At 39.4% G+C, this 27,612-nt stretch overlaps 1 protein-coding gene across 3 annotated transcripts in view; it reads right to left on the bottom strand.

The window, feature by feature from the left end:
• The window catches only part of grid1a (glutamate receptor, ionotropic, delta 1a), a 292,750-nt gene that overhangs the window by 107,987 nt on the left and 157,151 nt on the right, over nucleotides 1-27,612 (bottom strand). For all 3 annotated transcript variants that reach the window (XM_086172135.1, XM_086172144.1, XM_086172127.1), the window contains one exon: nucleotides 1,226-1,510. In XM_086172135.1, coding sequence (XP_086028261.1) covers nucleotides 1,226-1,510 — 285 coding nt within the window. The remainder of the gene's footprint in view (nucleotides 1-1,225; nucleotides 1,511-27,612) is intronic.

A 27,612-nucleotide genomic window follows, 5' to 3' on the forward strand; every position in this document is an offset into this window, starting at 1 on the left:
TTGGAAACTGAATTTCCTAGAAAAGGAACGGGAATGGATGGTTGTATGTCTCTATAGGTAGCCCAGTGATGGACTGGTGGCGGGTTCAGAGTGAACCCCATCTCTTGTCCAATGGCAGCTGGGAAAGGATCCAGTTGCCCCACAACTCCGAGCGCATTGTAAGCAGTATAGAAAATAATGAATGAATATCTGCCAATTTTTTTTTTGTATTATCTACCATTATCTTCTCCCTAAGTAATGCATGTACTTATGCATTCATGTTTTTTAAATTCTGTTTTTTTCTTTAAGCACTTAATTCTCTTACTTGCTAGCATCACGCTGCTTTTGTATTATATTAGATACTGACTGGTTTTGCACTAAACTGTTCAGAAACCCCTGCTGTTACTCTCTACATTCAAATACATATATTTATTCATTTCAGTTTTTTATGCCGTTAAATCTCAATCATCTTTTCACTTCAGTACCACTGGATTGTATCCGTGTGCACTTTACACTTTATAGTTCAATGTTTATTATTTGATGTCTATTTTACACTTTACTGTTTAATGTGCACTATATTATTATTATTTTGTCAATTTCATGTCACCGTGGGATGGTGAGAAATGTCTTCTCGACTTCTCTGTACGTCTAGGACATGTGGAGAAATTGACAATAAAGCTGACTTTAAGTGTCATTGGTGAAGAGGTGGATTCCACCTTGGACTGGTTGCTAGAGGCATACAACCATTCACCATTCATGTATCCACCAAAGATGTGTTTAACTGTTGCCTTAATATGCAATAAACCTTTCACATTAAACTGTCTTACTTATAATTACTGTCACATTTCTTCATCTACGTGTCTCTAGAGATACTTTCACAATCCGATCCCAAAATCCCTATATATATCTAATGCCTCTGACCTTCGATCTGACAAACAGACAAATGCTTTGACACGTCTGACAGTGACAAAATGCTCCTAACCCCCAGTGCTCTTTTAAAACTGATACATCCCCAGGGGGACAGATGGCCACGACCTAGCACAGGATTTGCTATCTATTTGGACAATGTGAGAGCAAAAAAAAAAAAAAATGACAGCTGCATTTTTCAGAAGCTTAAAATAACACCTGTCCTGTGTCTGGCATGACTTCGGCCCTACGTTGAACTCCCTTCACATCAGATGCGGTTCTTTTGCATTTACATATAAATAAAGCTACTGAAGGTCCTTGGATACCTGCTGCCACTCACCGTAGTCGCTCTCATAAAAGATGATGAACTTCTGCCAGTGAAGTTCAGACACCAGGGTGAGAAGAACCTCATTGAGCCGAACAGGTGGACGGGCAGCCAGAGTGTAGCTTTCTCCGTCCGGGCTGGGGTTCAGCTGGCAGGCGGTCCGGGGAGCCCCATCCCCATTCCTCTGGATGAAGAGGTGAGGGATGTGCATTGCATCCGTCAGGGACTGCAGGGCGCTGGCAGCTGCACAGCCGGTGGATGTGACCAGAGCGAGGATGCCCTGATTCATCAGCTCACAAGCTAAGAGGGGGAAAGAGAAAAAACATAAACAAACGGAAGGTGAATTAACTTAGGTGCACACGGAAAAATACAAGCTGGGAAACGTTAGAGACTGAAAATATATTTGGTACCGAGACAAGAGAAGAAAAAAGATTGTGGATAGATACATTTCTTTATTGTCGTGTATCCCGCTAAGGATAATATCAGAATCCCTGCAGCTGAAAACAGATCACACAGAGAACGGATCGGCTCCGAAGGCGCATTATTCTAGATTCAAAAAGTGTTTGCCAGGGAAACTGGTTTCCCTGACAATGAAACTTTTATTTTGCTGTCCACAGTGAAGCCAGATGGGTAGCCGCGAAGAAATAAAATAAAAAAAAGAAATAAATATTTGGCATACTACTGCAAAGAAATGTAAACAGTGCAATAAATGTAAACAGTATTAACAGGCTGTGCAAGCTGATGAGCAAATTGAGATGTAAGCAGTCGTGTGCAAGTTGAGAAAGCGACGTCTTAATAAATGAGTGAAGCTCGAGTGTACGAACTCACGAAGAGTAGGTTGGATGCAGACATTTGCAGACAGTTTAACAGTTATTTTTGCATTATGCAAGACACTGCGCCAGGCACCACACATTTGATTGAGGGGGGCGCGCTTGCTCACGTCACTCCAAAGCCAGACAAATCCGAATGCAAACGAGGGTACGTGCACATTGCAAAAATGAGGGGAAAGAGAGGAGTGTCGTCAAAAGGAACGAACTGAAAAATGCAAAATTCTGGCTAGACGCATGGGATTAGATGAAATAAATATTGTCCCAGACATCCTTCACACACTCAGCACGTCTGCCGCAAGTCTTAGAGCTGATACATGTGTAAGTACATGTGTCATTTGGACCGAACACACTCCTGATCGTCTGTCTGGACAAACATCAAATATCTCTGGAAAAAAGCCTCTTCAACATCAATGAAACGCCAGTTAGGGACAGGAAAGCATTTTGCATTTATAGAGCAGAACCCGGTAAATAGGCCTTTATAGCAATTGATAATTGGCGACTCAAAGGGCAAATTCTATGCTTGTAAGTGGGAGATACCTGTCAGTAGATCAATTATCGTGTTAACCGTCAGTAGATCGATAACAGGGCCACATATAGGCGTGCAAATTCCGGAGAGAAAAGGCTCCGCCGATGTTAGGATCAAACCGGGGACCTTCCACTGCACTTCCCTGCATAATTGTATTATAAAGTTAATTTACATAACAAAAATAAAATGGGTTTTTGAAAACTTCAGTTGCAAAATAAAGATAGTCATCCCAATTTCACGCTCACAGGTTTATCAGAGAGGCTTAAACTCAATGTGCACTGCAACGGGAATATATTCTGGACAACAAAAAAATAAAAATAAAACAAAACAAAATAAAACAAAACAAAACAAAAAAGAAAAAGGGAAGTGCGGTGTTTGAGAGTTCAGGCCTTTCAGTTCGGCATCTCCAGGGTTTTCTGGTTTCCTCCCACAAACCCTGAATTACCCAGATGTGTGTATGATTTTGCAGATGGTTGTATGTCTCTATCTGGCATATGAACGAGTGAGTGAAGGGTTGTGTGTCTCTGCATGACGGGCGAATGAGTGAGTGAATGGCTCTATGTTTCCATATTATGTGTGGATGAGAGGGTGAGACCATTTCTTCCGGGAGTCCAAAAAAAAACATGGTTAATTAGAGATTGCCCAGATGTTTGAATGAGAGAGTGAATGATTTTATGTTTATATGTGACCCTGTGATTGCCTGGTGACGTGTCTTTCACCCAATGACATGAATGAATGAATGAATGCATGAATGAATGAATGAGTGAATGAATGAATGAATGGTATTAGGATATGCAGAAATGTGAATTTACAACAAACATTGTGATTAATTTATCCTTAAGAACCTTGAAAATATACTACTGTCCAGGGGAAAGTGCTAATTTCTTCCACATTCTACCATGAGCTTTTATCATGAGGAAGTGAGCAGCAAAAACTTCATTTTTTTTTTCCACCATCACAGTATAATGAAGCTCCTTTGTTCTTTTCAATGCTTGATATATTTTTTTTCTTGCTTTATTCTATATTCTGTTTTAACTCTACAATATATGTATTTGCTTCTTCAGCTTAAACCTCTGTTTCTGCGGTCACCGCTGTTACGCCATACATCAACACTCAAAGTGACAACACATAAAACTGCCATTTAAGCACACATTTGCATTTCTTGTCATTTTACACCTCATGCACCTGAAACGCCCAACAACGAGCAAAGTTTGGTGTCACTGCTTGAGAAAATCAGACCCTGAGTGAAATGTAAGTTGAAAAATTAGATACGGTTTAAAGACAAGGATGCTAGTAGTAGCTGTGAGGTCTGGATTTCCGCAGCGTTCAGGGGCAAATGAAGATTAGGATTCATTGTCCTTCAGTCTTGTGAAGTAGACGTAATCAATATGTGGCAATGTAGCAATACAGGCCACTTGATTTGGCACCCCTCTAGTGTTAAGCCTCATTGGAGTCATTGAGACACCCATCAGACACCTGACTGACTGAGGTAGTTAGGTAGCTAATGTGAAGTTGTAAAGAATAACATCCTTGGACAAGAGAAGGCTTTTAATATGTGATAATATTCTTATTATTTGGATACAAATATACTGTATTTTCCGCACTAGAAGACGCACCGGAATGCCTTTAATTTTTTTCATAAACCGACGCCTTATAATCTGATGCGCCTTATATGTGGATCAATATTGGTTATTCATGGCTACCGTAGTCAGGGGGAGTCGCCGAAGTAGCAGCGGTAAAAATGGTAAAGGGGAATTCTAGTCCCACACCACTTGTGTGTATGTAAAGACCCAAAAATGACACCTTTCAAGAGACACGCTTATGACGCAGAGTTCAAACTTATGGCGATCAGTCACGCAGTAGAACACGGGACTAGAGCAGCAGCGAGAAAATTCAACATTAATGAATCAATGGTGCGTAAGCGGAGGAAGCAACAAGATGACCTGCGCCAAGAAAAGAAGACGAAGCAGAGTTTCCGAGGAAACAAAGCGAGATGGCCACAGTTGGAGGACAAACTCGAACAGTGGGTTGTTGAACAGAGAGCAGCAAGTGGAAGCGTCTCCACAGTCGTTATTCGAATGAAGGCAACAGCGCTAGCTAGCCACAATGAATTCAGAGGCCGTCCTTCTTGGTGCTTTCGTTTTATGAAAAGGTTTGAACTATGACAAATAGAGTTGGAAATACAATGTTTTCAACGAAAGCGGCGCAAATACCGGTAAGAGCTACCGGTACGTACGGTACGGTCTTGTGAATGCATTAACTTGTTTTGGGAGTGAACGGAGTTGTCAGAACATTGGTTTGTATTCTATTAATGAACTTTGACTGACTGACTTATCTGACTGTTTTGTTGACTTTCCCTTTAGCGCAGCTTCATTTCATGGATGCATAACACTCCAGCCACTACGGTAGTTTCTATTCTATGCGCCCTGTATAAGAAAACAGTTCGAAAAAAGGCCATTCATTGAAGGTGCGCCTTATAATCCAATGCGCCTTATAGTGCGAAAAATGCGGTAAATGTTAGTGAAAATTTGGGCAGATTTAATTCAAAACACTTTTTATCGTGCAGTGTTTCTTGTATGATACGAGACCAACGATTTGATGGAAGAACTTGTCAAGATGGAGGTGAGGTGATGAGGAGAAAAGAAAAAGAATCCCACTGGGGACTATCTAGCATATGAAGACATACTGTAAAAAGGGCTTCTTTCTTTCTTTTTTTTTTTGCTTCAGTGGGTATATTGCAAAATAATTTTGAATTGGCAGCCACATGTCAGGGATCTGTAATCGGCATGCCAGTCCTTCTCTACGGTAGAAAACCCATTTTTCCAGGTGTCTATTAGAGTTAGAATGAAGGAAAAAAATAAATCATTGCTGGGAAAAACGGGGTGGGAGGGCGGGGGGGGGGGGGTCCTTTGGTGGTAATAAAAGGAGCAGTGAATGTTGTGTCCCTGGAGTAACAGACTAGAGCTCGGGTCACACAGAAGTGATTCAGCACCAGTGTCGCTGTCCAAAATACAGGATCGGAAAAATAAGAAGCAAACAACCGGGAGTGATGGCCCCGCCCGATATTGCTTGGATTGTGCCGAGAAATATTAGTGGACTAAAGACATATTATTCATTTAGTCATTCATTCATTCACTCATTCATTCATTCATTATACAAATAATTCTGCTAATTCTGCTAATTCGGCAATCTGGCCCCTATACCGGATACCATTGGCAAAAAGCAGGGTTCACCCTGGACTAGTTGTCCATCAATCGAGAGCCAGAAACACATACAGACATACAAGCAGATTAGAATCCTCATTATTATTCTCACCGTTATTATTACTTTTGTTATTATTGTTATTATAATCATTACTATCCTTATCATTATTATTGCATCGGTGTTCTTTCAATATGAATTTTAATAAGGTAAATGATGGTTTAATATGGTTTTGTATTCAATCGCACGATAGAGCTGTTTTTATTTATGCATGAGCATTGCTCAGAGACAGGTCTAAATTTATTTGCAAATTCAAGGGGAAATATTGATGAATCCCGTGTTTGTGCGCGAGCACAACATCCACTGTGTTCACTGTTTGTGAATGAGGCCCATTATGTCTCGGCTTGGTTCTGTCTCCATCTTGTAAATTTTCAGGGTGACGTGTGATTTAAAGTGAGCTTCAGGCGAGGGTTATAGGGTTAGGCAAGTAGTGATGACAGTTAGGATCGAGGCAAGCCTTCAGGAAATAAATGCAAGTCAATGTAATGTCCTCTAAAGTGATGGAAACCTGACGTGTATTCTTATGTGCTTGTGCGAGTGAATGTATAGTGGAGGGAGAGGACTATTAATGTGACAAATGAGGATTTCATCTGCTGACTGCACGCACAGGACCGCATTAAGGAACTGTAAATCACGAGTGCAAGGGCAACTAAATAACATGCAGAGGAAGAGCAAGGAAAGTAAGACAAAAAGCTGAGACAGAGGAAAAAAAAAATACCAATGCGGTTGCAAGAGTTGGTTGAATGCACGAAAGTAGCAAATTCAATACAGGGGCAAAAATGCAACACATGAATACTCGGAAATCTTCACGTGTGTGAGCACGGAGATACACGGAAGAGAAAACCCCACATGCAGGGGCTTTATGTTGTATGTCAAATACAGCAAATATCAAATATGTGTGACCCTGTGACCCACCGGTGACCGGTTACCGGTGAACCCCGCCTCCTGCCCGATGACAGCTGGGATAGGCTCCAACATCCCCTGCGACCCTGAGGGCAGGATAAGCGGCAGAATATGGATGGATGGATTTTATCTATTTCTATTATTCTTTATTTTGTCGGGATTCAAATCCATTGACTTCAGTAAAGTGGCGGTGTTTCAAGCGGGGCTCGACAACAAGCTGCATACCCTTCAGTCCCAGATGATGAGCTCGCTGTGGTGTTGACACCTTGTTTAAATCAGGTGCCGACAATAAAACACGCGTATGTGTAATACACTGTGAACTGAGCCAATCTTCCCCCGAGGGCTGCTGGCTCAAACAATTAATTAATAACTAAGTGTACAGACAGAAAATTAAACAGCAACCTAATAATTGATTATTCATCACAGTTGTTTAATTAATCCTATGAGCCCTGCGGGGCCGGTTTTACTAACTTCAGTTTAAAGCTCGTGTCTTTTCTAACCGTACAAGACTCTTTATCTGGTCCCGCAGTCACTCAGGAGTTTCTATCAATTCCTATAATTCTAACTTTAACATTATCATCATTTCATTTTTATTCTTTTTGAGTGTAACTTACACCTGTGATACTGGCAGGTACGTAGTGTTCAGTGTTGCACAGGCAGTCCCCGTCAGCCACTGTGGCTAGTTATTATCCGGCATTACTAGCCACCGAGCCTTCTCACTAGCCACAAATTGGCTTCTTGAGCACTTCTTGCTAACTTGATGAGTCGTAGTCATCAACTTTTCTCGATTCTCTTATCTCTGCCCCAGGTTCGACCAATGCCGATATTCAGCTGTAACTGGTGGGTGTTAATATCAGATCTATATATATATATTTTTTTTTTTTTTCTCCAATTCCATTGGAGAAAAATTACGAAAAACTGAAAAAAAAAATGTGTTGCATAACAACCTTGCAAAGAAATAAGTATTTTCTGATAACCTTGGAGTGCCTGCAATTGGGATTAAGCATTAGTTGCGGTTGTTTTTTAGATGAAAAAAAAAACAATATTATTCAATGTCAGCTGTGAACATAAAATGCAAAATACTCTTGTGACATCTGATGAGCTGCAGTTCATTTGAAATACTTTACACAGTAGTGTGACATGAAAAGGACTTTTTAAAGTCCCCACCTCAGAAGCAAAGGTATGCGCAAATGATAAATTTGCCAAAGTTTTCCCCACATAGAAAGCCAATTAAGATCCCGGAGGAGGTTAAGCTGCAGGATTCATTTCATTAATGCCACTGACATGTAATGTCAGTCAAAACCAAGATAAAGGATGTTAATTTCAGAGTAAAATGTGCCGGTTTGTGCAAAAGGAAGACACATGTATTCAAGGTCATTTTGCTCTTTCCAAAGTCTGGCATTGTTCACAAAACTACAATGAACACTAAACAATCAGCTGAATGGACAGAAACCTATATTTTTCTTTCAATGATTGATCTACCCTGTCTACATCCCTCTGCAACTCTTAGTAAGACTGTGGATAAAGTGGGTCTCCGACCATTTTAGCTTCATAATGGACACCCCGGGCCCATTATACAGCAGACAGCACACTGACAGAAGGGAGGAGGGCTCCATACTCATTGGCAAGGATGATAATGGTGGAATAATGACTCTTAAATGTCCCCCCTGAAGTGGACAGAGACCATCACTCATTTACTTGTCTGACATCTAATATCAGCATATATCAGTAGAATTATACGTACAACTTTAAATAATAGCTTCCTTTTCCAGGAGTGTCTTCGGTTCTGACGGGGGGGGGGGGTTGCGATTTGTATTACAGGACCGTCTCAGAAAATTTGAATATAGTGATGAAGTTCTTTATCTTCTGTAATGCAATTAAAAAAAAGAAAAAATTACTTGTTCATGTAATTCTAATATTTTGAGATAGGATTTTTGAGTTTTCTTAAGATGTAAGCCATAATCAGCAATATTAAAATAATAAAAGGCTTGCAATATTTCAGTTGATTTGTGATGAATCCAGAATGTATGACATTTTTGTTTTTTTTTATTGCATTACAGAAGATAAAGAACTTTATCACAATATTCTAATTTTCTGAGACAGTCCTGTGTATATCTAGATGAATTCCGTGAATTACTGGGTGATTGGACAGATGGATGGATGGATGGGCGGTTTATCCAAAATACAAAATCATTACAGGGTCTGGATATTTGTTAGAATGTAAGCAAAGTAGTTCCCTTATCAAGATTTTCATATTTTCTGATGGCGGATGCCATTTAGGTATCCATTGATCCACTAAAGTCTTTGCTATTTCGCTCCACGGCCTTGGGACGGGAAAATGATGAGAAGGTAGAAGTCGGGGGGGGGGGAAGAAAAAGACATTTCAATTTTGTTTGGTCATGAAAACAAGATGTCATCAGTGTCTTGCCCTCAATTTTACAAATGTAATAGGAAGGGATGACACACACCACCACACCACAACCATCTTGAAAACTGCACAAATTGGTGCTGTCTGAGTGATTTTACAGTCTAAAGAAGACGTTCTCATTTAGTTCCCTGTGAGTCACACCACAACGCCGGGACTCGGCAGCCAGAGTCACAAACGCCACGATGTTGTCAACGCCACTCTACCTCGGGGTGAAACTGCCGGAACGGCGATGTAATTGAGACAGCTCGCAAAATGTGACTCGCGATTAAATATTGAGCTGCTTGTTATTCATCGCCGGCTACTAGCGAGGTGTTGTTTTCCTTGGATCATTTTACGAGACCCGAGATGACAGCGGGAGGTTCGAACAATTTGCGATTAAATCCGTTGGAATTATTTTAACCGGGGAAAAGTATGGAGAATAAAATAAAGAAGATCGGCGTTAATGTATAATTACTGATTTGTGCGTAAAGCGCTGTGATTTTGATCTAAACGCTAAATTATTCACCGGTGGTGTGAAGGCATTTGGTGGAAGCCGTCGCCGCAGAGTTTGGGTTTTTTTTGCACATTGTAGAGAGTGAAATATTCATTCAGCTACAGATTTAAATGATGCATATCGCATTTGGCAAGGAAACTGGACGTCGTGTCATTTCCTCCTTTATGAATGGTCCCTTCCCTTCTGATTTTGGCAGTTTCCTGCCATATAATAGCCCTTCGCCACACAGAAGGGGGGGAAAAACGGGAGGGATTGCAGTTATATGGCAACTGAATCATACTGCACCACCAGTAGAAATGAATCATCATTCTCTCTTTACCTTCCCCTCTCTCTCGCTCACTCTTTCACGCACAATGTTTCCCACTCTCTTTTTGGAAGATAAACATCCTCGGCCCTTTCGCCACCCTTGTGCTCCTGCTGTCAGGCTAAGATAAGGGTGTATTCCCATCAATACTCCTGATGCTAAGAAAGCCCGTGATCCCAGCTCAGATGAAGTGTCTCACAGCTGTAAATTGTACCCTCCCGACATCTGGCAGGTAGAATAGCAGAAAGTGACTTAGCACAGTAGATACTATTTATACTATACAGGGAGCCAATGCAATATCAACACTGCCTAGCCCGGGACCTCGTGCGGCTTAGGAGGTGGAGGGGATCAGTCGCTAATCTTCCAGTTTAAAGTGTCCTTGAGCAAGACACTGATGAGCTAGACAAGCGACTCGAAGTCCAGCTCTGAGCAAGATCGATGCTCGTGATAATAATAAAAAAAAAAGAAAAATTGCAATAAATAATTTTTTTTCATAGCTAGTGAGGAAATAAGTGCCCTATAAAGAATATTGTATAATGTGTGTCTTATTATGAGGTTTTGTAAGAATGTGTGTGACTCTGTCAAGGAACCTGTTCTAATAAATGTTCAAAAAAAAAAAAAAGGGGAAAATCTTCACAAAATGCGTCATTTTTCAAAATCCATCCAGATTGATTAATTATCATTTTTAAATTGTTGGTCCATGTGTTCAATCCTATTATGATCGAATGAGATTGATCATATTGTGACTGAAAGTTAGTCTTATGCGTTCATATCGGTGTTGGTGCTGTTGTAGTTAACGGAGTGATATGGCGAGGAAGATCGAGGGACAGATGTCAGTCAGGGAGAGAAGAAAAATGTCTTTATCTCAGAGACAAATTGACTCTCTCCATCTCTCGGTCGTCTTCATTTTTTTTTTTCAACAAGAAGTTTGGAAGTGAATGCTTCTCCCTGTGGCTCGTTTTCAAACGTGCCGTGGAGCACCAGCCGTTTCAATTTGCCGCCTTTGTTAACCAATCTGCCCGTTCAAAAACCCGCTGCTGAGCGATCGGGGCATGATCTCCCACTCCTTGGAATTTAATCATGGGGTTTTAAAATAGGAAGAGGGGAGGGGGGGAAATCCAGTGCAAACCAGGCATGAGCCCTGCCAACTGTTTAACGGTCAAATCAAATGTGAAGGATTTTAATTAACTCCCTATTGCAACTGTATGTTCCTTAAATAGCCGGGTATTCTGGGAAAGTACTGTAATTTACAGAAACAGAGACTTCACACACTCTTAACTTCCATTCTGTGCTATTAGACATTGATTGCATTGTCAATATCAGAATATTTAAACAGCGAAGTTAAGTTACATGAGCCAAAATAGCTTTAGGTTATTGTGTCTAAATACTAAAGCTTAGAGAATTGCGCTAGATGATAAAATGTAAAATTGTGATTTTAGTTTGCTTTACATTTCGAATTTCAAATTCATTTCAAAGTTTCTGAAACTGTGGGCAGTGCGTAACTAAAAATGCAGACATGTATTGATGAAATACATCAGATATATATTGATGAAAAATATCAAATTTATGAGTATTCTCCGAGACTTTAATGTCCTTTCTTGTGAAACAAAAAATTAAAAGAAAATGTGTGATTATTATTATTATTATTATTATGAGTAGTATCAGTAGTATTGTTGCAGTTATTATATCATCATTGCTACCCATACTGTGACTCATAATAATTTATAACAACATCAACACCCCTTATAATAATTATTCTATCATAATATTTTTATTATTATCATTATCATCATCATCTTCATCATTAATATTTTTATTATTACTATTATTATTAGCACTACCATTATTATTATTATTATTATTATTATTATTATCATTGTTGTTGTTGTTCTTGTTCTTGTTGTCATGAATATAACTACAGTATTAACTGTAGACTATGATTTAACCATAGCATTTTAACAATAATAATGATATCAATAATACTAATGATGATAATACTAATACCACTACTACTACTACTGCTGCTGGTGCTAACAACAACAACAAAAACAAAAACAACAACAACAACAACAATAACAATAATAATAATAACAATAATAATAATAATAATAATAATAATAAAATATCAGCATCATTATCTTCGTCTAAAAACTGAGACAGTGGCCACCAATGTCCATTTCCAATGTAGCGCATCACTGATACTGATGGCTCTAACCTAATGTCAACATGTGACAGAAATAGCTACTGTGTCTCGAGGAATCACTTTTAAAAGTGACAAAAGCGTTGTTTGGCCCCAAAAACACGAGGCGTTCGGTATTTTTCACAAAGTGGGAGTGGGAGGTGAATCTCAGCCTTGCACATGAAATATTACAATTTTACCGTCTTAAGTCATCCTGATGTCTCAGTTACAGGCGGGAGTCAAATGGCATTGAGAAGCTGATCTCACGTTCAGATGTTCAGATGTTCAGATGACTCGCATAAACTGCCTAACTGTTTATCCTCACCGGCTTTATTTGTCACCTTGTATCTTCCTTTTTTTTTTTTTTTTCGTAACACCAGCGATTTTGACTGGCAGTCACTGTCAAATGAAAAAACCTGAAATAAATAGAATAAAACTTGTTTGAAAAGTTGGATGGAAGACAAAAGAAAAAAACAAAAAACAAACCTTGATTGGATATTCACAGTGCCAGAACATTGTTTGCTGTCATGGAACACCATGAGCCCAATTACAGACTCATTTGTATTATTGTTATCAATGATTTATCCATGTTAGAGAAGTGAGAATGATTTCAAGTGAAAATTGCAGCAGAGACAGAGAATAAGGGGGAAAAAAGGAGTGAGGCAGAGAGACAGAGAAAGAGAGAGAGAAGCTGCCACTGAAATACAGCAACATTTAATTTATTATTTATTTACTAATTAAAATGACCAGTACCAGGGCTGGATCAGCAGTTATTTTTATCTATATATATATTGCTGGATCAGCAGTTATTTATATATATATATATGTATATATATGTATAAATAACAGCTGATCCAGACCTACATATATATATATGTATATATATATATATATATATATGAAGGTCTTTATATATTTTATATATTATTTTACATATATATATTATTTTATATATTATTATATATTATCATATGAAATGTCTTCAAGTGAGGATAAATATAGTCCAGTTCTGATGAAAAGAAGATTTTGACAAGAATTCACCATGACTTGGATGACTGAGAACCTCCACAGACATCTACATATGCATACACATTTCTGTGTGTGTCAAGCACACACAGAAACAGACAGATACATACACCCACACACACACACACACACACACATACACACACGACCTCCAGATGACAATGATCAGACTTTCCTCCACATACATACTACTAGTTTCCCGTCTTCCCTCTCCCTCATCCAACCGTGGAAAATCTTAATGATTGAAGTCTTTCTTGAATGAAACGAGAGACTAAGGTTGTTTATCCGCGGCAAAGTTGTCTCCCGGCTACCCCTTCGTGTTTCTCCGAAATGTGCGATTTAAAATGTGCGGCAAGAGTGAGGCGGTCCGCCGAGAGCGTCACTCGGAGCGTTTGAGAAACCGAGGCCCGGGTTTTTTCCACACAGAAGACACACGTGCTTGGATTTTGAGACGATTCATTTGGATAAGGCATTTGATAAAGACTGACGAGCGCGGCGGCAGGAGAATACCGGCTCCGTCACCTCTGGGAAAGTGTAAAACTAGGTATGTGTCTGTCTTGCGGATTTACAATTCATCCCAGGGTCTCCTGTCATTTAATACGATATCATCTCCTTCTTTGTAGTTTTCTGTTCTCTTTTTCCTTGTCAAAATGTATCGCTCCATCTTTCTCCATCAGATTTCTGTGTTTGCCTCTCGCACACCCTCTCCCTCTCACCCCGGCGTGTTCCTTATCGCAACCCGGCTGTATCTTCCCCGGCCCATCTCGGCCCGGTAGCTCAGACACCCGGGATGAATTATTAATTAGCCCAAGTTCATTCAGGGGTGCTCTCCGTTGCGTGGTTATTGAATATGCGGAGACGGGATTAGAGGATTCTTGATCATCTTTAATAAGATGTTTCTGACATCGGTGGAGTGATGAAAAACAATTCCTGACACTTGTGGGGAAAAAAAAAAAATTGAAGAAAATGTTTGAGAATTGTCTCCGCGGGTCCCATCAAGTGCCAGTTCAAACCTTTCCGTGGATGATTCCGATCCTTTTCCGCAGCCAAGAGTCGCTCCATGACTGTTTGTCTGAGGCGGCAAATGTTTTGTGCCGTTAGCAGATGCTGCTCTTGAGACGTGCTCCAGCCCATCTGTGTGTGCACGCCCGAGCCGGCCCGTGCCAATGCAGCGTACTTTGCGAGCGCTTTTTATAAGGCGACCACTCCATCTACGATTTCAAACACTTTGAAACACAGCTTTGTTTTTACCATCACCTTTAATTTATAAGATAACATGTCACCCAGTTGGCATGCTAACCAAATGAAAAATTCAATACAAAATATCCAAAAATCAATCCATATACCCTTACCAAAAGATAAAAATCCTGTAAATAAGTAAATCCATAATAATAATGGTAGCAATAAATTAAAATAACAAGGGGTCACATCTATGAATTTGCCCCTCCCCCAACAAAGAGCAAGGGGGAGGGGGTTATTTTATGTTATCATTTAGTAATAATAATTTGTATTCGAATCAATATGAGCTACTCAATTTTAAGAGTTGATACTAATAACTATTTTTAATACAATTATATTAAAGGTGTTTTTTTTTCTTGATTTTGGTGCTTTCTAGAGGTCATGCTGCCCTTAGCCTATACAGTACATGTATGGCCTGATTGGCTCTGGTACAGATATTGCCTTGGTCCTGGAAATGTCAAAAAAGGACCCAGTAAAGACACAGTGGGACCGCAGCTGGTTGTCTGCTTAGCAGACAGATGGCTTCCTTTACAGCTTTCTTGCATGTAGATTAAATGGCGGAATGCAACGTGGAAATAAAATATTGCATAGCGGTGTGCATTGCGGCGCAGTATCAATCCGACATGTCATATTTAATGTGACGTGAAACCACGTTGACTCATTCCGCACTACACTTGCTTCAGGTTTATGTGAGAAAACTAGAAGGAACCTCACTCAGCTGCCATTATTGTAATATTTATTAATTGCATGTTTTCTCAATAATCGTATCACCTTAGCCCATGGACAGTTTTTCAACTGCACGCGCTGCGCTCGTGATTTCACCATTTTCACTTAGTGTGTGTATTTTGTTCTGTTAAAAAATGACAAACTGACCACCTCCACTGAGGATGGTGGTGCTGCTCCGGCCACCTGCTCCCGCAGCTTGAACAACCTAAGACATGTGTTCACATGCAACCTGATGGTGGCTAAAAAACCCATCCACCATGTCATCCTTCCTCCCTATGTTTCACCACGATCTCACACGGCGATATGAGCAATGAGCAAAATGAAGTTTTCGTATTGCTTATTCGTTCAGATGAAAAGCACAGGATCCTTAAAACGCAAAAGTTGGCATGACGTCACACAACATATCACACACGTGCACAATTGTTCAGCTCTCAGCCGCTTTGCAGCTTTTATTCCCTTCAACCTAATTATTTTGGATTTCCATTTCTTTATATTCAGGTTGCTCTGGCTCATAATGGCTCACCACACGCCGACACTTAATAGTATCTATTATTGATTTTAATGTGAAATGTAAGTGTTGCGATTACTGAGCGCTGCAGGCGTAAGATCCCTTGGTCAGGCTTTACACCTGATTTAACTTTACATCATAAAATGTGATTCCTAGATTCATTGATTCCTGCATTCATTCATTATCTATATCAATAATCCTGCATTCAAGGTTGCCGGGGTGTTGGAGTCTGGGTGCTGTCATTGGAGGAGAGGCGGGGTTAACCCTGGGGTCAAACGCCAGCCAATCACAAGGTCACATATAGAGACATGCAACCACTCACCCTCTCATTCAAACAATGTAGGTTTTCAATAACATATTGCATGGTTTTCGGAAGAAACCCTCCACACAGAAAGCGGAATCCAACCAGGGACATTCTTGCTGTGAGGCAGAAACATCAAGCCTCCACTTACATGTAAAAATAATATCATCAAAATAAAGAATATAATTATTATCAACTTGAGATGATTATCAACTATTCGAATAATTCACCATCTTCCAACAGCTGGCTGATTATGTTGGCTGTTCCATGACCAAGGAGTGTTGAAGTGTTTGTATAAATCAACTCAATGAATTATTATTATTATTATTATTATTATTTGTATCTGTTTAGTGCTGCAAAAGTCCACAGGTCGCTGAGTTAAGGGTTTTCAATTAACACCGATAACAGAGGAAGATTTGAAGGGTAATGATGTGGGCAAAATTTAACAAACAGCATCGAGGCCGGTGCAAGACAATTGGAAATGACCCCAAATGGCGAACCAGTTAAACAGCGATAATGTGCAATTTAATCGGTATTGGTGAGCTTTACGTAGAATATGAACAATTATATTCATGTTGATTATACTATTTCAAACTGTTGCGGGAATAATGTTTGCTTTGCTTTCGTACTTCATGCTTCCGTTTGATCAGGACCTATACATAACTTTGTCTGAATGAAGAGTAACAATCACAGTAATATTTGGTGTAACTCATCAGTTACGTGCCAACTTAGGTTGAATGACAACTTAAATCATATCATTAAGTTGAGTCTCTCCATGATCCAATATTGGTGTTTGCGCTACTTCTGGTGAAAAACAAATTAGGCTGGGCACACAGGGAAAGTATGTTTGCCAACAGAGGCCAAAAAAAATACAAAAATCAACACATCACCTTGAGAAAGCATTAGACTCTGGGCAGTAATGGCTGCCATGAAACAGATTTCTACTATCAAGTCCGACAACATCCAACAATTTTTTTTTCCTGGCTAAAAAAAACATGCAACAGGCACCTAGAATCAGAAATTTAACTACTTCAGATAGATAATAGATATAGATAATATAGATAGAGAAAACCTATCACAACATACTACTTATCTACCGGGGGCGTAATATAATCTGTCCATAATCTTTCTCTAATCTATAATCTTTCTATATAATATAATCTTTTTATGGAGCTATATATATATATAATTTATTTATTTATTTATTTAAAAATCAGTTTTATTTTCAGGATTTTAGGTACACACTATCAAAAAATAGCATGTACCTTTTTAACCTTCACTTTTAAAGTCACTATTCTCTTCCATCTCCATCTATACACACGCACACATACAGTATGTGTGTACATAGATATATACATATACACATACATGCGCTCACATATATTATATATATATATATATATATATATATATATGAATTTGTGTTTGGTTTGCTTTTCATGATTTTAGGTACCAGTATATACCCTTAAAAAAAAACCTTTGAATTAAAAGTTCATCTATATGGAACAGCTCCATACTGCTGCTGTTCGGCATGCAGGAGCCTGTTCCTCCAACAACGGGAGTCAGTTCATGCATCATCAACCGCAGACCAGCATAATCAGCTCGCTGTTTTGGCAGAACATGAGTGAGCGGCCTTCCCTCGGCCCGATCTGACAGACAGGTATTGTTTAAAATGGAGGATTTCTTCGGAGTCTCCTTTTTATTAATGGGATGGACAGCCTTTGCTACCCTCTATGTACGCAGCTGCTTTAGCTACAGACATTTTTTTTTTTTTTTTTTTTGCTGTTGCATTTTATTATTTAACTATTTATATTTATTCCAACTCGTAGTTAACTTTGGCTGCAATCAATCGGACTAGCGTTTGCAATGTTTACAAAACAGAGCTTTTCCATTCACGAAGATACATCGAAAAAACCCTGCCAATTTCTAAAAGTCTGCGGGCCGAGTGCTTGACTTCCCCTGGTTATACACACAAAATTACATGCTCCTACTGGAGTATGCTAAAACCCAAGGCTAAGCCGGTAACTATAAGCATCCAGCCTCTGGCCGAGTAAACACAACCTGTTGTGGCCCTCCATTTTTTCCCTCTCCTTTTTTAATTTAATTGAGTGTCAAATTCACAACACCTTAGTTCTGATTTAATTACACCATGATGGAGGAAACAGAGGGGACGATGTTTGGCATTCGCTCCCAAAAGCTAATGAGAGCGGTGACAGGTTTTCTACCTTTGTGAATCTTTTTCCACAGCACCAACATTTACGCGACAAGGACCTTTTTCCATAAATGATGTGACTTCAGTTTATTTGTGCAACAATTACCTTAATTCTTCCAATTACTATGGTTATTTGCATTAATTCAGTTGAATTTTAATTCAGAATTTTAATTCAGAATTTAATTTTCTGTATTTGGTTTTTATCATTTTATAGACAAACAAGAAACAAAATTAGATCTTAATGATGTCACAGCACAAGTCGCACAGCAATTCCAATGAATGCACTTTGTTGTTTTTGACAATATATATCATTTACCGGTACATATATTCAGTAAGTATATGCGTAAATGCAAAAAAAAAATGAAATACTGCATCCATGAAGTTGGCAACAGTCGTGCACGGGTAGTTCCGCGGACTTGGTTTCTCATGTCCTGCATGAAATCAGGCTGAAATACATCCAATCACAGCCTCTAGATTTTACAACGAGTGCCCAATAAAATCATACACGTAAAAAAATCCTAGGGTTTTCTTACTCCCGCCTGTTGAATCAGGAAATGTTTATTTTTAAATACTAATTATCCACTTCAATGTGTTCAGCTACCGGTGAACCCTAAACTATATTTTGTGATGAAAAGTTAAGTGGTCATTTCATGAAGATTACTATTTGAAATAAATCTTTGCTACAAATGGGCTGGAAAGCCCCAGCCGGGCCCATACAGTTAAAATGTGCTGAAATGTGTTGTGGCCGTTCCACCAAACCGCTGGCAGTTTGCACTTTGAAATTGAAATGTGTGAGGCACTAACACAATCAATCTCTTATCGCCCAAGCAGTTCTTTTTAATTCAAGGAGTTTGTATTGTCTCAAACACTAACTGAAATACCACTAATCATTTCTTGAATTAGAATCCAATTTCCTAATCCTTTAGCCCTTCTCTTTGTTCGGTTGTGTTCTGCACCCTAGTTCTTATTAATTTCCTCTTTTGGAAGATGAGTAGTGAGCCGAGGAAAAAAAGCAAAATGCGGAAGAGAGGTCCCTCATGCATGAAATGAAAGAGTACTTTTCACACCTTTAGGGGCCCGGCATTGCTACACTCTCCCCAGGTGAGAACCTGAATATACTTCTTGCAATTTATCATTCTTAGTTAGATGGCGTCCAAAACACAGATCATCTATATTTGTCGTTCCAAAGCATACGGTTGGTGGGAAGCTCCCTGGCAACCGCTTAACAGTTTCCTTGGTAACAAGTTTCCCAATCAAAATGTTAGCCATACTTGCATGGCAGTAAATGTGAGTGGCTCCATGTTTACGGATGCTGGACAGCGTGTTTGTGAGTTGCCGTGACATAAGCAGGTTTTGATACCGTTGTTTTAAATGACACCGTCTGTATAGGTGAAATACTAGGACTATGGATCAGCAAATGTTATCTATATCTACATATCTGTTGCACAAATATAAAACTGCTAATGGCAAACATACTGGAAATATAATACAACTATGTTTCCTGCCATTAACATATTCAAAGCTACTCAATCACCAAGCTAGAATTTTCTCATAATGAAATGTATCTATATCTATATCCATCCATCCATCCATCGTCTGCCGCTTATCTGGCACTCAGGGTCGTGGGGGATGCTGGACTCTATCCCAACTGTTATCTCAGGGCCATATATTCGCATTTTTTCCGATTTCTTTTCCAATTAATGCATGTGTTTTTCGACACTCACTCATTCACTCAGTCATTCGGGGCTATTTTTCCCATTGTAATTGACATTTAACATGATCGTAAAGGGACATAAATATAGGAATATAATTCTTTAACCTATATTATCTATATCTATATCTATATCTATATCTATATCTGTATCTATATCTATGTCTATATCTACATCTATATCCATGCATTCTGACTAAGATAAGACTTCTGACTGCAAATATACTTGAAATATAATAGAAATGTAATTCTGAACACACTCACAGAACTACTCAATCACCCATCTAGGGTATCTAATAATAAATAAATCCATATTTATATCTATGGATGCTGAATAGATGTAAAATTGCTGCTTGCAAATGAGTAGACCTATAATAGAAATATAATTGTTGGCGTTCTTAATGAACTATTCAGTCACCCAAGAAGGATTTTCTCATTTTGAAACATTTCGATATGTTATATATCCCCCCCCTTTATTCCTTATTACACTTCTTCTTATTATTTTTTTTCCATTTATTTTTCAGCAGTATATGGAGAATGTGCAATAACAGCCAAAGGTTAAGAGCGCCGCGCATCGGGCAGCATTGAGAGCTGACAAGAGCTTGAAAATTGCCTATTTTCATGTAAATTATTCAGTCCTACACACTTTTTTCATTGTATAACAATTTATCAACTAAGTCAGTGGAAGTCAAAGTGGATTTCTCTTGTGTCCATTTAGTTGCACAGCCGAACTCTCATCCAATTGAATCGAGACTGCGTCAAGGGAGGTATGACGTGATCACAAATTTAAAGACGAGTGTTAAGGGCCATGTTTATGGAATTTAAGCTGCAGAGCACATAAGTGGTTGAGTGTCAGATGAATGAATCATTCATTAAGGTGCTTTCAAGAAATTATATTTATATTATAAATTATATTATAAGTTCCTGGACCAGAAACCCCCGGTGTTGAGTTACATGTTTATTTCTTGTCTCTGTATGATTGAAAATGACTATGACTGAGAAGCAGCTGATTATTATTTGCGCACCTCTCACGCAAATACGAACATATTATTAACCACAAGCCGGTTATTTGATTTGTTTCATTCTTTTGAATTTTGGTTTTATTGAAAGCATATATGTAAAAAAAAAAAAAAAAAATGAAAAAAAAAACTAGAAAGTTTGAATATGATCAGACATATGTCAGAGTATAGAGTAAAAAATGAATTATTATATATGTGAGTATATACAAACACCAGCACAGCGCAGTATTTGTCAGCATCACGGTATATTCTGGCAGATAGTTAAACAGATGGACAGATATATATATATATATATATATATATATATATATATATATATATATATATATATATATATACACACACGCACATATAGATATATATATATACACATTCACACACTTATGTTAATGTGTATGTGCATGCCTATTTAAATATTTATACAGACAAACACACACACACACACACACACACACACACACGCACACATAAACACACAATATTTGTCATCATCTTTCTCTGGATGCAGAGTCTGCTCACACGGTATATTTGGATAGATGATTGACAGATGGATAGATGGATGATAGAGAGAACAATTAATAGATACATAGATACATCTTCGCAAAAATTCTTAGGCACAATATGTGTATGTATACATGTGTAAATATATTTATAATATATATATGTATAGACATACGTTCATTCACATGTGTATATGTGAGTGTGTATGTGTTTGTATATTTACATATTTATACATACAGATATGTGTCAACTCTCACGAGATAAATGTGTTATATAAATCTGGATGGATATTTATACACATATCCATCCAGAATTCTAATAACTGTTATATAATAATAACCCTATCAAACTCTATCGGAGCCCTGGTGGTCTTAGAAACTGTTTAGATGGATTCTGTTGCTGCAACAACACAATAATCTCCAAGGGTATTGATAAAGTTTCAATTAATCCACGATTAACCTTTATGTATTGCCTGTCTCTGCAGGCACCACTCAAAGGGACACAGTATTTTATGAGTGTGCCAGTACAATAGACGGTGTGGCAGAAGAACAGGCAAGGCCATCTGCCTCCCAACGCTGAGGCAAATGTGAGCAGACAGAAAAATCTAGTGGAAATATGATTCAGTTTATGTAGTGCCTAAGTAAGATGTCATTGCCCATAATGCATGAAGGCAAGTGGCAAAAGCAGGTCTATTACTATGTTGATAACATCAATTTGAAGTGTCAGAGTACGATGAGCTAATATTCAGTCCTGCAAGGATGGTCTGGTCTGCAAAGCTGCGGGGGTTTCTGCTTTGATTAGAATCACAAACTATTATTCCATATATCATTTGCCCTTCTGCCTCCAACGGCAATTACATTTATTATTCTGGACACATTTCACTTTTGCTTGGTGAGAAAAAAAAATGTTTGGTGGACAAACAGAATAGTGGACACGGGTGTTTTATAATACAGGATACAAGAACAACGGTATCCTTTGTGATAATACACAATATGAACGTGCCAAGGGTTTCAACGATGGGTCTGTTTCACATTCGTCGAATAAAGAGAAAAATGAAATCTGAGACGTACTTGTTTTGAAAACGAAAAGTGTGAAGAACAAAGGTGGGCAAACTCCACAGTTCCAACTCCCAAAAGAGGGAATGTAACACCAATCAAAATATATGTGCAGAAGTGACAAAGAAACAGAGCGGTGCCGGGAAATACTATAAGTGGCAACCGGTGAGAGTTTATTTTCATATGATGAAGAGCGAGATAATGCTCAGTCTGGGTGTTGCCAATCAGAAAATTTGTTATTCAGGTCAACTCTTGAGCATGAGGTTCGGTTGACTGTTTCTGCAGATAACAGGTGTTACCTTAGCTACCTCGTGGCGGATTTAAAGTTTGTTGCTGTGCAATTTTGTTCTCCACTGATATGACTCTCAGATGTCTCCCTGCTGAATCACTTTCTTCTGTTCAGTGCTCCAGTGATCACCGAACTGAAGGACCTGGCAGACTCGAAATGCCATCTGCTTGAGGACTCCTGCTGTCTTTTTTGCTCAGATCTCACAATATTATATGTTTGATGTCTCTAGACCCCCCTGTCCCTTTGTCTTCTTGGCATCATCCCCACCTTTTCTCTCTCCGGGGTGCATCCTTTCCCTCATTAATCCCTGTATGGGTTCACACTTTTACAGGAAATAAATCATCAGGTGTAAACTTGGCAAAGCAACTTTGTCAGACTTCCACGCAGCAGTGGAGTATTTTAGTCAACCGTTTGATAGATGACACTGTGATTGGTTTCTCGGTTTTTCTCGAAGCTTCCAAACGGTATATGGTCACCGCTCGACACACCGCGCAGTGTCCGCGAGATGGCGTTCACCAATCCACGCGCTCGATGTTGGCAGAGTTGCCATGCATCCTAACCAGGCCATCAGGAACAACTTGGGGGGTTCAGTGTGTTGCCATCTGACACTTCGGCACATGGACAGAAGAATCTAACCGCCAACCTTCAGGTTGGAAGGAGGCCAGTTCTACCTACTGAGCCACAGCTGTGGCATTTTAAGGATGGAATTTCATTGAAAGCAACAGGTCAGTCAATCTCAAGGATGAGACTTGTGATACATTTTCAAGCTTCTGGCAGAGTTACACTGTTACAGCTCCAACAACACCAATCTACTGCTACACGTCTTGGGGAATAAACAGAGAAACATAAACATTGAGCGAACTACACAACTGCATGCTTGCTTATAAGTATACGTCTCGCCCAATCAGCACGTTCTGAATAAAAGATTCACTTTATACTAGTTGAAATATTTTTGGACATTTCTGCCCTGAAAGTGAATTTCTTCACTTGAAGATGCTTCACCCCTCATCTGAGAGGCTTCTTCAGTTCTAATGACCTGTGGGGAGTTTCCGGGTGGGGTTTTGAGTGGGTCTTGATCAAAACCGAGGTGGCTTGCTATGTAAATGGAAAGAGTTCAACAAATATTTCATCAACAATACTTTTATGTCATCAACTCGTCACTCAAACTCCAGGTATCTCCCTCGGGTCTTATTAAAGTCAACTTTGGGTCAAAGAACAAGTGGGCCAAGTGTTGCTTGGCATGCCGATCGATACATTTACATAACATTTACATGGCAGTTATATTCGGAAACTCCCCACAGGCCATTAGAACTGAAGAAGCCTTTTGGATGAGGGGTGAAATGTCCTCAAGTGAAGAAATGCTAGTCTAGTTGCCATGACAAGAAGATTTCAACAAGAATTCACTATGACCTGGATGACTGAGAACCTCCACAGACAGTTCACTTTGTATTTTAGAAACTGTCTGTTTCCTTTAAGAATACTCCAACCTTAATTTTTTGAAGTTCAACTCACCTGTAAAGATACACTTGGGAATTCACTATGTACTTGAGCTATAAATGGTCTACATTTATAGGGGCCTTTCAACACCGAGCTGTTTCAAAACACTCACAGTCATGGCCAAAAGTTTTGAGAATGACACTTTCACAAAGTCTGTTCCTTCAGGGTTTTTAGGTGTTTGCCAGATGTTTCTATGGTTGTGTCATTCTGTGCCATGACTGTACATTGGACTTCCCCTTCTTATGTCCCTAGACTGGCTCCCAGTAGCCGCCGCATTGAGTTCAAGACCCTGGTGTTTCCCTACTGGGCAGTGAATGGGACAGCCGTCTTATCTCCAGGATATGGTCAAGCCACATGTCCCTACCCGTCCCCTCTGCTCTGCCACCTCTGGGCGACTGTCCACCCCATCACTCAGAGCTCCTGGCTGCCAATCGAACCGGTCTTGGCTCCTCTCGGTCTTGGCTCCTCAGTGGTGGAACGAACTCCCGCAAAAGATCAGAACAGCGGGGTCGCTGCCCATCTTTCGCCGTGTACTGAAAACATACCTCCTCACCAAGCACTACCCTACTAATCGCACTTAGCCTCCAAGGATGAAATGAATGTATATATGTGTTTGGTTCTGAGATGGCTATTTGGTTGAGTGGTCACTTCTGACTTTCGACTACTGGTGCTTCGGATCTTCGGTGACTGAATTGGACTTCTTGTGAGTCCCTTTGGATAAACGCGTCTGCCAAATGATTGTAAAGTAATGTATTGTAATACTTCTGCACACAGAGCTTGCAAGGTGCAAGTCGTCCATGGGTTGGGCAACTCTGGGTTCTGTGGCTTTGAAAAGAACTTTTCAGCATGTTGACAGAAGACGCCAGGAATTGAATCACCAACTGTCAGGTTGGAAGGGCAGCCAGTCTACCAACAGAGCTACAGACCCCCCCAAAAAAAAATAGCTAACCAGAATATGCAAAACCAGATTGGTGTTAGCAAGCTCTCATTAGCGGCTCTCACTTACTTTGAACACCATGATTAAAGAACAATGAAGTTTTGAATATTAGAGTGTACAAGAATAATTTTATATATTTGTATTATCCATTCCACAATAACTCCAGCACTTTTATTGAGTTTTTTGTGAACTTAATTTATGTTGCCAAATTTCTCACCATTCGGCTCTTTGGCTTTCCCAATTGCCCTATCAATTACATCATCTCCCTCTACTTAGGCTGCCTCCATTATTCTTATTATTCCCATTCACCTTTGCTCATAGACTATTCTGTTCAACCCTGTGTCGGGATTGAATGCAAAAAGCAGGAAAGCACTTGATTTCCCACAGGCTCTGGGCTTGTCTAGCCCCAGGGTGAAAACGAGAGCATACAGATGGCTGGCTGAGCCAGGTAGCTTAAGATCAACTGCATTGGTGTCCATATGTTCATCAGCTGATACCTTTAAAACAGGGAGATACTTTGTAAAATCGTTCCGTGGTTCATTATAAAAAAAGGAGGGTGATTAACTAACATGATTGACATGATAGGCCTACGTTAATGTCACGGGAATTGCTTGCCAGGATTACCTTTTTTTTTAATTTTTTTTATTTGCATCCATGTGGTAAAACACCAAAAGGCAAGCTCCTGTACAACTTAACTGTGCCGGCGATGAGAAAACGGCACACCAAGACGGCGTTATCTTCTTGGATTTTAGCGACTCAAATTCAATTGAATGCAAAACAGGAGGAAAACGACACTTCAGAAAAAACATTCCCGAGGTACTGAACTTCACACAGGTTACTTACCATTTCCTTGCGCCGAACTGGACGGAAAGCTAAAGCAAACTATAGAAGTCAAGACAGTGTAACCACTGTGTTATTCCTATAATTATTTTGAGGTTATATTACTTAAAAACCCTCAACCTAGTGATGTTTAATATGTGCTAATCTGTTGGCCATCAGATGCTTGCTATTCTGTCCTGTAGCTCCAGCTATATTGTGAGACCACCTCCATTTCATTATTGCGTTTATTTTTGTATCTTCTTATTTCTGCATTTAGTTTGGTCTCTGCTGTGGCTACTGCTTGCTGTGCAGTGAATGACTTCTGTGACTTGGCTCCTGTTAGTGTGTAGTGAATGTTTTGTGTGGAGTGAATTCCCAAAAAGGTTGCTTGTTTATGGTTGCAGTGTAGGTGTAATACTTCAGCCTCTGCTGACCGGTTACACTTATTTTGCTTTCTTGTTAGGTTCTCCATCCTTGTCATCACCATTGTTTTTTTTTTTTTGTTTGTTTTTTTTGACAGAAACATATGAACGCACAATTTTACCTATAACTTAATAAAACCGACTTATTTCTGCACATAACCTTCCTTCCTTTCTTCATTAATTCTATTGAATAACTCAAACTGTGTAGTACGCCTAGTGGGCTTTAGGTGGGTTACATTAACATTAAATGTAAAGCTGGATACAGGATTAAGTAAGTCTAGATTTATAACTGGAATTACCTGTATACCACATTGTGTGGGTTTTTCTCAACAGCTCCTTATCATTTCTTTTTTGTTTGTTTTTCAAATATTAAATGCTCTCCATGTAGTTTCATAATGTTTTAGCATAAAACACCATTCTAACAACACTAGGGGTTAGCTTTAAACAAAACCAAAATGTGCTCTTCGAGATCGCCAGTGATCTCAACTTATATAAGCCCTTTGCACCGGATGGCATTCACATACACACACAGACACACACACCCACACACTCACACACCGTAGCGCTGCCATGCAAGGCGCTAACCACCAGCAACTTCGGATGCAGACGGGAGGAGCCGGGACTCTAACCGCCAACCATTCGATCGGAGGGACGGCGGCTCTACCAACCGAGCCGAACTCAACCTGTGTACGTTTCAAAATAAATGGCACAGAATAATATTATACATCCATTCACCACTGAGTGGTTTTGATGGCACATGGATAAAGAAAACAAGAGCATTCTTTAGCACCTGCTTGAAAACAGCAGTGATGAGATGCCCTCATGTTCATACACTTGTCACTTCAAATTACGAACTCGCGTTATGAGCCTCGGTTTTTATGTCTACCTTGTTTTGCTAATTGGCCGTTCCCGCACTCCTGCTGTGTCAAGAATTCCTCCACGAAACGCGGAGACCTTGACGAGTCACCTTTCCAACTTAGTGCGGAAACTAAATCTCCCCACAAAGTAGCCTCAAACCCTGCAGTGTGTGCAGCGGATTATTAAATTCACTCAATCACTAAACTCTCAACGGGGCCTGAGTGCAAAGACATAATTCTAAATGTTTTGGCACAATATAACAAGGGTAAGAATTATGGTGCAATATATCAAGGCGGAATTGAATATTGCAATTTCTTATATTGCTCTTCTCTACTCCAAATAAAGTAGATAAAACAAT

Source organism: Fistularia commersonii, chromosome 2 (assembly GCF_037954325.1).
Source record: "Fistularia commersonii isolate RoL2024-O1a breed Wild chromosome 2, RoL_Fcom_v1.0, whole genome shotgun sequence".
Classification (NCBI taxonomy): Eukaryota; Metazoa; Chordata; class Actinopteri; order Syngnathiformes; family Fistulariidae; genus Fistularia; species Fistularia commersonii.